Source organism: Coffea eugenioides, unplaced genomic scaffold (assembly GCF_003713205.1).
Source record: "Coffea eugenioides isolate CCC68of unplaced genomic scaffold, Ceug_1.0 ScVebR1_3241;HRSCAF=4418, whole genome shotgun sequence".
Taxonomy (NCBI): Eukaryota; Viridiplantae; Streptophyta; class Magnoliopsida; order Gentianales; family Rubiaceae; genus Coffea; species Coffea eugenioides.
The window spans coordinates 2,835-14,437 of NW_020863800.1; the positions used below are offsets into that span (position 1 = coordinate 2,835).

Below are 11,603 nucleotides of genomic sequence, written 5' to 3' on the forward strand. Positions count from 1 at the left end.
TTTTTTATTTGGTGTTGTCTTCGAAGTTAGAAAAATATGCAAATGTGAACTCTTCAATCGCCGTTTTAATCCTTTCAAGATCTTTACCCAAATCACTAGAGAAATCATCCACAACAGTCTTAATATCGGTCCGCCTGTCGTATTTAGCTAGCCCTGACTGAGTTCGACACATCCTTGATCTTATCCAACTTCTGAGACACCCGGAGTAATTCAACCCTCTTTCCACAAGTTAACAGGTCAGAAGAAGTTCCTTTTCTTGGTTCCTTGCCTTCTCCTAGACTCTTGACTGGGAGCAGAAATATTGCAACGTTGGAAAACTTTTTTAAGACTAAAGTAACTAAGCTATAAGACTAAAAAATCCATGCTAAAGTTGGTCAATGGTCAAAGGAAGGACTCTTTCTTGTACCTAGTAGTTGGGATGGAGAGGGGTGGAAGGGTAAATATATATATATTTTCACCTTTTATTTGTTCCTTGATTTTTTCCTAAAAAACTAAGATCATCACGTTTGGTCGTGTTACAAAATAAGAGCTAATTCATTGTTAATTTTATTATTTAATTACTAGTGTTACATAAGTAATTGATCATCTGAAACTCTCTTTGTTAAATATTAATAGGTGTGTTTTACATATTACCCCCACTCTTTTAATTTCAAGAAATGCAACTATTAAAACTTATTAAAAATCTTCACAACTAGTAGGGTATTTTTTGGAAGCTAAGGTGGGGAGGGGGCAACGTAGCTCCACACCTGCCTCAATCTTAACACTTCTGCAGTTATCTGATCTTAGGCATTTAGGTTTGCTAAAGTTCCAATGTGGAGCAAGAGAATAGCAGTACCTTTTCATTCCTGAAAAATCCTTTGTCTTTTATTCCCATTTGATAATTTCAGTATATATGAAAATAAAATACTAATAGTTCCTAGAAGAATGCGCCTTATAATAATTACCAAACAGAATACATATCTAAACTAGATTAAGCATTTTATGAACAACATGAACATGTGCACGATAAATATACATATGCTGTAAATTTGGGCAATTTTGATAATAAAAATATTGAATTCAAATTTAAAATTCTGCACAATAATTTCTTAACATGAACAAAGAAACAATGCGAATAGAAAAACAATCCTGAAAAGTTAAATTTAACATAAGAATTGCAATGAAATGCTAACAAGCACATGGATTATCAAAATTGATAATATAAATGAGGAGTTACACGCGTAGCTCTATTGTGATAGGTTTCTTGCAAATACAAAGACCAACAAAGATCATAGTGGTCGCTCCTAAGGCATGAAAATTGTTTATTTTTACCTTCTGAGTTGCATCTTACTAATGCTGTAGGCACCCTTGTAAATATGTTCGAAAATCCAGCACAGACATGGAATTGGTCATTAAAAAATGGGTAGACGTTTCTTTCCTTTAAATTAATGCTTGTCTTATGATTTGTCCACTTAACCAAACACAAGGAACCGTAGAGAATTAAAAGTAGTGTGACAGTTTATTGGCATTTTTTGACAATGAAAATTATTGGAAAGTTTCAGTCCAATTAAAATGTGACAAACTTTACATGATCTTGTCGTAAATTACACATAACCTCCCTTGGTTTTTCATTGGCACATGATTCCCCTTAGATTTCAAAATATCCCCATAACGCCCTATGATTTCATGGGATACAATAAATAGACAGAAAACATCAATGGCTATAGTGAGTGGACAGAAGTGCTCCAAAAATGCATGTGACGAAATAATGATATATACTTAATGTCCCGTATGATTTGTATGAATATCCATTTTAATCTTCTGTAGATTTTGCATTTATCTATATAATTCTCCTATTGTTTTATGTAAGACGGTCTGGTCATTGTTTGAATTAATGTTTTAATAAAGGTAATACTGGTATTTCAAATAAATATATTTTAGAAGGTTACTTTGAACAGAAATTCAGTTCATCAAGTATTAGTTTGCTTTTGATTTTCCTTTTAGCCATGAAACAATCACATATGTAATTGCACTTATTGTGTACTACATATCCTTCGCTATTAATTAGAGTAAATATAGTTCAACTATGGGATAATATTCGATTACAACTAAATATTAAGTTGTTATAAATTAACCATTTTTAATGTGTTTAATTTGAATCCTTGTCTTACAAATACTATATTCACTTTTATACACTAGCATTTTAAGTTGTCCTATAAAATTTTTTGTTAAATAAAAAATTAAAAATATGAAAAATACAAAGCGCCATTGTAAAATGAAAATAGTTAAGGAGAATGAGTATAAGTGAGACTTTGTGTAACATTTGAATGATCACATTAGAATTTAGTAACATGAAGGGATCCCATCCAGATACCAAATTGGGAGAAGTGAAGACAAACGCTAATTAAATTTGAATGAAGAATTTACACGTACAATTGCTGCAGTGTAGGATTTTTCTCAGGTCTACACGTTCCTACCGTAGGTCTGCTGTGCTTCCTAGTCCAAATGGCCATTTTATGATGCATCGATTTTTCGTCTGGACACACACAGCAGACCTACGGTAGGAACGGTCAATGCGTTCCTACCATAAAGGATCCCATCCGGAAATTTGCAATCCCGTCAAAATCCATTACTGCGTATTAAATTTTCGTTAGGGACCCATTCATCTGATGGTTCACGTCCAGGCAATGTTTTAAAAATCGGACCGTTAATTGAACCGGTGAAGTGAAAGGGTCGAGGTTCAACCGGTCGGATCGGTTCAACCTCGGTTCAATGAATTTTTTAAAAAATAATTTATATAAATATATATATGTACAAAATAAGACATGTAATGGACTAATTTAATATTTTATATGATGAAAAGTTTACTATTTTTTAATAACTTGGATTTTTAAAAATAAATTTTTTAAATTATAAGTTAAAACAAATAAATTTCATCTCAATTTCAATTATATCTAAATTCAACCCCAAAATATCACAATATTTTGAAATTATACAAAATTCATGTCTCTGAGAATTTAGATATTATGAACTTAAATTTTAATTTACGTTTTGGGATTTAGATATTGCAATTTAAAAAAGAAAATTTGGAGTTCGAAGGAAGTCAAGAAAATCGAAAATAGAAATGTAAACTCAATAAAAAAACAAAAAATAAGATAAAAGTGAGTGGTTGTGGCATTAAATAATTTGGGTTAAAAAAAATTCTTTTTTAACTTTTTTCAATTTAATGGACAAAAACAAAATTAAAAGATGGAAGAAAACATCAATAAATTAAAAATAAAGAGGTTTGATTAAAAAGGGAGTGACAAAAGAAAAGAGGATAGAGAGAGAGAGAGTTGAAAATTAAAAAGAAAGAGCCATGAGGGGATGAGATTTTGTAAGAAAAATGGAAAAAAGAAATATGAGTGTTTGCTTTATATAAATAAGTTATCAAAAAAAACTAATAAGATGTGATGGTGCAACGGTTAATACATTGGTCTTTTATTACAAAGGTCTTGGGTTCGAATCTTGATAGCTGCATTTTGCAAAACTTAAAAAAAAAAAAAAAAAAGAGGGAAAGCTGAAAACCGGAAAACCGCCGGTTCAATCCGGTTCGGCGGTTTTCACGGTTCAACCGGTCTTTGACCGGTTTTCTAGCAAAGTCAACAATGTGATTGAACCGGACCGGTGTCATGGCCGGTTCGCGGTTCAACCGGTCGAACCGGCCGGTCCGGTCCGGTTTTCAAAACATTGCGTCCAGGCGACTTGGTTGACCGACTTGCTAAAGTAAAGTCATCCTATAGGCTAATCATTTTCGGGGGGCGTGTACAACTTTCATGATTCCTCAACCAAAATGTTGGCTCCTATTTTACAACTGTAATTTGTGGATATTTAGCCTTTTATTCTTTTGATGCCTGCCTTTGACATGATCTCCAGAAATTTGTTGTTCCACTTCCATTATTACATGCTTTGTTTGCTTATTAGCTTCCATACCAAATTCACTAGCCCCGTTAATTTTCTTTCGTCTTACTGTGTAAATACTACATACAACCCTAACAGTGCGACCGGCAGCATTTACAGAACCAATCTAAATTTCATGCTTGACACCCTTTCTTCAAATGCATCTCGGACGGACACCAATGGCTTCTATAATTTCAGTACTGGCAATGACCCTTCAAACAAGGTCTATGGCCTCTTTCTCTGTCGAGGCGATCTCAGCGCTGATGTTTGCAAAGAATGCGTAGCAAGTGCCAGCACAAGAGTATTTCAAGAGTGCCCGAATCGGACGGCTGCTATTGTTTGGTATGACGAATGCTTGGTACGTTTTTCTGACCAGACGATCTTCTCCAACTATGACTAACAGGGTTAAAAAAAGATCAAAATACAACAACTAAAACCAATATATGATAAAGAAATGAAAAATATATATACTAAAAAACTCGTAAAAATTTGATTTTTTAAATTAAAATCTGGCATTTTAGTCTATTTTCATTTTTTTTACATAGTTAGTGGTTCTTGGAATTCTAAAGAAGAAAAAATAAGAGTTAAAATAGGTTGTTTATGAAGGATACATGACAATATAATACAAGATGGGACCGAGAGTAAGCTAGGAAGTGATACGTAAAACCTATTGTGTATTCATCTCCCTTGAGATTTGGCCAAATTATAAGTCAGACCTATTGTGCATGTATTTCCATGAAATTTGACCAAATTACCAATCAAACTTTAAAGTTTGATCATAGTACTAAGTAATCCTAAGTATTGATAATGGGGTGAGAGACTGGTAGGATTGCAAGTTAATTGTGCCAGCTTCTCATTGCCAAGATCAGGACAAGTAAACTTGGCCTCATCTGAGCTACAAAACACCCTCTCTGGTGGCACTTGTAACTTATGTTTTGAAACTCGAACTGGCAAGAAACTCGACTGAGTTCAAGGGTCAGGGGCCATTAGATTCGATCAAGTCGGACTAGTATTAAAAGCCGGATGATGTCATTATGATGTCATAAATATTATTAATTTTTTAAAATAAAAAATACGGAAAAAATACTATTAATATATTAATTAGGTTCATTTTTACCTCATAGTCCTTGCATCACATCAAATTCTTAAAACAAATTGAACAAAATGACAAATCAATATCAAATACTTAATACGAATTTTAAATAAAAATTCAACAATCAAATTTTAAATTAATTTGTTAACGTTTATAAAGTTCAAATGCACATGCATGATAAGTCTTAAACAAAATTGAGACTTATTTGTACAAAGTGCAAAAGCTAAAGTTGCACACAATAATTATAAAAGAAAGTTGCAAGCATAATTGTAATTGTTCAAAACATAAAGGGTCGAAACACAAAATTAAAAAAAAAATTAGACTTGGAAGGCAGTTGCCTCCTGGCCTTATCTTTGGTCTTCCTACTCTTCAATCGGTCCAAACACCCGTCCCTTATACTTTGACGCCATTAATTCCTCCTCATGCATCAGGCGGAAACATTTCCGCCTCTTTCTTCTCCTTCTTCTCCTCAACCTTCAACCAAATTAAAAAGGAATTCCTTTTTTTTTTTTTTGCTTTTTCCAGTCAACTTCAACCAATGTTATTAGAAAACAGAAATTCACCAAATTAAAAAGGAAAAAGAAAAAACATGACATCATCAAATCACTAGCATGCATCATCACCAAATTACCAGGGGGTTTCATTCTCTGCATTCTCTTTTTTTTCCTTTCACTTTGTGATTTTCTTTCTTGTTTCTTTTCTTCAAATAGGCAAGATTCCTCTCTCTTCCTTTATTTTCATTCTTTTGTTAATTTCTTTCTTTCTTCTTTTTTGTTTAGATCTTGATCTTTAGAAGTTGATAATGAGGATATATTCATAGATCTATCTTCTCTCTTCCTTTTTGTCATTTTCTCTTAGAACTTTTTGCTTTCAATTTCCAATACATATTACCAAATTGTTGGAGGGATCAAATTATGGCTTTAAAGATGATGAAAATTTTGGGAAAAAGAAAAAGAAATCAGCAATTGGCAAAAATATAGCCAAAAAAAGTACAAAACCAGGTTTTTCGGTCAAACCCAATAAAAACCAGATTTGGTCGAGTTTTTGACATGCTGTTTTTAAAGATGATTCAGACCGAATAATTGGTCGGTTCTCGGTTTGACCAGTTGGATCGACTGGTCCGGTTCGAGTTTAAAAACAGTGCTTGTAACCATAGAGGTCCCGGGTCCCTGATAATGCCATGACCAAAAGGCAATGTGATAAGAGTTTATTTTACGTATTTTTAAGTGCATTTTATTAGTTAATTTTGAGTTGATTATTTAGTTTTATAATTAAAATAAAGAGGTTTTTGGTAAAATTATATATTTTTGGTAAAAGTGGATAATATTGCATTTCTATTGATTTTAATGGTAAAAACTTCATTTTTATGCAGGAATGATGATTCAATCACCAAAGGATGTCAAATGAGGTAAAAAATAGAGATTTGGTGATAAATTCAAGTGGCAACAAGAAGAATGAAGTGAAAAACGTTCAAGTGAGGAAATGCAATACAAGTCAGTTTTGACACTTTTCAGTATTTTGACCATATCTGGAGCTACACTTATCGGATTGAGGTGATTTTTATACCATTTTAAAGCTAAGAAAGAGACCTACAATTCGTATGAAGACATCGAAATCCATTTCTGCCATCTTCATGGGCAAAACGTTGGAATACAGAAGCTGCACCCTGTGGTCGGAAGTTAAAACAGAGGTTTGAACAGGTGACAGTATTTCGATCATATCTCAGGCTACAAAGCTCCGATTTGGATGATTCTTGAAGCATTGGAAAGCTAACTCAAAGGGCTACAACTTTTGTGTTTTGTACAAAAGCTAGTTCGGCCTTTATGATAGAGAAAATCGCAGATGAAGTAAGGCCAAAGTGAATACGCGAGTACACAAAACGTGACTTGTAACCGCGTTTTGTGTAGGCGCGTTTTATAGCCGAAATTCTGCAATTTGACTCAGCCAATTCTCTTGTGTTCATACCACTTTCCAGCTATAAGATGCAAGGGAATTCGGTGCACATGCTTCAGAAGAAAAAAGGGCAAGAAAAGTGGCTTATTTTCAAGTCAAAAATATTGGTTTTTGACTATGCTAACAAAGTGGAGATTTGGGAATCAAAGGATAGAATTTGACTTGGAAAAATGGAGCATTTGAGTGTTTTTTATGCAGAGATATGGGGAGAGATCTGGGAGTCATTCGTAGCTTAGTTTCTGACAGAAAAACATAGTCTCTCTAGCTAGGTACTTGCAAGGGACAATTGAGGTTTCATCTTGTAATCATCTAAGTTCAAGACAAGGAGATTTTTGGAAGGCTTCACCATATCTTGGCTAAGACTTTCTTTACTCTTTTTGTATTTGTAAATTCATGATGATTTACATTAATGAAGTTATGAGTGTTTTATCATTCATGAGTAGCTAATTTTCTTTATCTAGGGAGTAGATGAAGCTTATGGCCAAATGATATGAAGTGATTGTTATTCATTCTTGTTATGTCTTGTATTAACTTATCTACTTGTGTATGTTGGATTACTTGTTGTTGCTTGATCACCAATAGCAGGTTTATAGTTATTTTTATTCATTGAGAAATGGTAAAAATAATGGAATGACACAAGTAGAACTTGAGTTGTATATTCATGAGAATAGAAATACATTCAAGTGGATGAAATCTGCATTTCATGTGTGAATAAGAACAGATTTAGTATTTACCAAGAGATTAGGAAAAACTAATCTGTTTTAACCCATTATTATCATGAGAATGTGATTTTGGTATTTCTGGAAATGAATCCTTGGTTAAACAAGAGCAGTAACAAGTGTTGAATTAATTCATTTTAGATCTTTTGAGTCATAAGTGGAATCTACATCCCTAGATCTTAATATTTAGTGAATTCTACTCCTATTGTGAAATTGCATTTATCTAGTTAAGAACTCTTGTAGTTGAATTAAAATCTGAAGTTTCTGCTCAAATTAATTGTGAGTCTAAATAATAGAGTAAATTAGTATCTAATAATTGTTTTAAATTGCTCCTCGTGGGATCGACCCGATACACATCTCGTACTACAATTGCGACCTGTATACTTGCAGTCCAACGGGTGTAAATTCGGAATTAAACTTGCATTGATAAAAAAATTCCCGTCACAATGTTTTAAAACTCGGACCGTTAATTGAATTGGCGAGGTATTCAAATCGAGGTTCAATCGATCAAACCGGTTCAATTCTGGTCAATGAATTTTTAAAAAAATAATTTATATAAATATATATGTACAAAATAAGACATGCAATGGACTAATTTAAGACTTTATATGATGAAAAGTTTAATATTTTCAAAGAATTTGGATTTTCACAAATAAAATTTTAAATTATAAGTTGTAACAAATAAATTTCATCTTAATCTCAATTGTATCTACCAAAAAATAATCTTAAATCCAACCCAAAATACCACAATATTCTAAAATTATACAAAATTCACGTCTATGGGAATTAGACATTATGAGTTTAAATTTTTAATTTACGTTTTTGGGATTTAGAGATTATAACTTGAAAAAAAAGAAGTTTGGAATTTGAAGGAAGTCAGTAGAAAACAGAGATACAAACTTGATAAAAGGCAAAAAATGAGAAGACAGTGAGTGGATGTGCCATTTAATAATTAGTCTTTAGGGTTAAGGAAAATCTATTCTTTTTTTATATATTTTTTTCAATTTAATAAACGAAAACAAAAAACCGGCAGTCAACAGTTCAATCCGGTTCGCAAGGTTTAAACAGTTCTTATAGATTTTTAACTCCAATCAACCCAAAATATGAATCGGACAGGAGTTATGACTGATTTACGATCCGATCGGTTGAACCGGCCAATCCAATTTGATTTTCAAAACAATGCCAGAAGGGATATGAGCTCCTTTGCATTAGTGAACCTCGAGTCTCGACTGACAACTTATACTTTGGCTGGTCAACAAAAAAGACGGTAAATGTTCCAAATTCCCCACCAACGTACATTTTTAAAGACAAAAATGGATATAGATCGAGTCAATTATTTAATTACAGATGGGTCTCACTTTTTTGCCCAAAAAAATGATCATGTGTGGATCATGTAATTGATTCAGGTTAAGAAACTATCAAAAAATTTAAGTTGGGACCAAATTTTTACCGATTTGATTTTGTAAGGGATGTAAAGTTACAATTTTAAAAGTGAATAACAAAAAAATTCATTAAACTGAAATGTGAAAAACATTTTGAACAATTTTCCCTTTCAAAAGCTGCATTATCTTTCCTTCTAAGGAAACAAAAAAGCCCAAATCTCATCTACTAGCATTACCATTACATACGTTCAAATTCCACAACTGTAACACCATATATGTACGTATGTACGCGTGATGCGTGTATGTATGTGTGTCTGCATGCTTATGAAGCGAAGGAAAAAGTAGAAAGGAGAAAATGACTTGGTTATACCAGTCTCGAGGGAATTGAAATGAGGAGGTGGTTATGGTGATTGCGGTGGCAGTTGTAATAGATCTGAAATGGAGTAAATAAGGTTTGAGACGAAGAGGGTGCTTTCTTCTTTCATTTTATTTTACCTTTCCACACCGTCGGTTTCTTCTTAGTATTGGTGCATCTTCCTTTACTTTATATTTAATGTTTCTTCTCCACTTCTTTGTCTTTTATCACGTTCTATTCTGATACGTACTTTCTTGTTCTTCTGGGGGAAACACCTATTTGCTAATTTGCCACCCAGCTTTTCTAAATTTAGTAATTAATTATCTTCGGCTTTTTTTGCTAGCAATTGTTGTGCCTAAAAATGCTATCCCATTTCTTTTAATTTTTATTTTCCAAGTCTTTTTAAAGTAAGGCATTGTTGTCATTTGATTATATCCAACGGTTGGGTCTGGACAGCCTCATTTACAAGCGTAGTTGTACTTTGGATCAAGCACAGAGCTAAGTTTGTAAATTACTGAAGCCACAGGGGAGTTTAATTCTATTAATCCATAACTAGAACAATTAGTATGCTAGGATTGAAAATTGATTGTCAAAATTTTTTTTATTTACCGTCAACATGGAGTATGTGAGACGAAAAGGCAGTGAAAAACTTTTAAAGATACTGAAAGAATATTTTTTCAAATAATGTATTCTTGCATAGCTATCCGTCTATCTCCTATGAGCTGACTTTTGAAGTAAATTAAACTTCCTTTAATCCAGGCAAAGGACGAAGACCCCCACGAGCAGTTTTTCCAATTGCTGTCCCATTAATTGGGGTTGCTGTTGTGCTATTTATCATGGCTTTAGTTTTCCTGAAAAGAAGATTGCGGAAGAGTTATGTTGCTATGGCACTGGAAACAAGTGGTAAAGTTGATTGATTAATATCACAAACACTTCAGATTTGTTTGAACAAATAAATTAAGTGTATTTGCTTATTTCTGGTGTAGATGGCGTTGCTGATATCTTCACTGCCGAATCTTTACAGTATAGCTTAACTGAAATTCAAATTGCCACAAATAACTTCTCTGTGGATAACAAAATTGGCGAAGGTGGATTTGGTCGTGTATACAAGGTCTTTGCATGAAATATTTTGCTTTTGTGAATTTGAATATCTACACATTTAATATTTCAATTAAATTCTAGTATGCATGTTTTCTCAGGGTGTACTTGGTAATGGACAAGAAGTAGCTGTTAAAAGGCTGTCAAGGAGCTCAGTGCAAGGTGCAGAAGAATTTAAAAATGAAATTGTAGTAGTCGCAAAGCTTCAACACAGAAATCTAGTTCGGCTATTGGGATTTTGCCTGGAAGGAGAAGAAAAGATACTCATCTATGAACTTGTTCCTAACAAAAGCCTTGACTACTTTCTCTTTGGTGGGTTCAATCTAGACATACTTATAGTAATTTTTTGTTGTTCCATGTGATCTTGTTCTATTTTACTTGACTTGCCATTTTATGGAAATGACGGACAAATGTTTATGGTTTAGACCCTTAAACCACAGACGCACTCAAACTTTAGTTCTTAAACTTTAATTTTGGATACTTCACCTCCTAAAGCGTCACATTTGTCACACATCATACAATCACTCTCTCAATTGTCAAAACTAATATTTTAGAAGTGGGATGGAATATTCCATTTGTTTTAATGATTTCATTAATAATTATACTGAAGTGGGACAATTAAAAACCTTTAGGGTGAAGTGTCCACAATAAAAATTTAAGAACTAAACTGAGAGTGCATTTATATTTTAAAAGCTAGAGATGTTATTTACCTATTTGATTATGCTTTCTGGAATTATTGATTTAATAATTCTCAATGCTAGCACAATATATTGTGTTTAAATTTGTGTAGATCCAGAAAATAAACGATCATTGAACTGGTCAAGACGTTACAATATCATTGGAGGTATAGCAAAAGGACTTCTTTATCTGCATGAGGATTCTCGTCTAAGAATTGTTCATCGCGATCTCAAAGCAAGCAATATATTATTGGATGGAAATATGAGCCCAAAGATCGCAGATTTTGGCATGGCAAAGATTTGTGGAGTTGATCAATCTGAAGGAAACACAAATAGAATTGCTGGGACATTGTAAGTTTTGTGCCCATACTATCTTTTCTCACATAATATGACTTTGAATCTTTATTG

At 33.0% G+C, this 11,603-nt stretch overlaps 1 protein-coding gene across 1 annotated transcript; it reads left to right on the forward strand.

Annotated features, from left to right (window-relative positions):
• Window positions 1-10,179: 10,179 nt before the first annotated feature.
• Window positions 10,180-11,550, forward strand: LOC113757684 (cysteine-rich receptor-like protein kinase 10; the record flags this gene model as incomplete). The annotated part of the gene is made up of 4 exons (XM_027300826.1): window positions 10,180-10,323; window positions 10,407-10,531; window positions 10,620-10,830; window positions 11,309-11,550. Coding segments are annotated over 4 exons (722 nt in total), but the record flags the coding sequence as incomplete, so codon positions are not given.
• Between the last annotated feature and the right edge of the window lie 53 nt (window positions 11,551-11,603).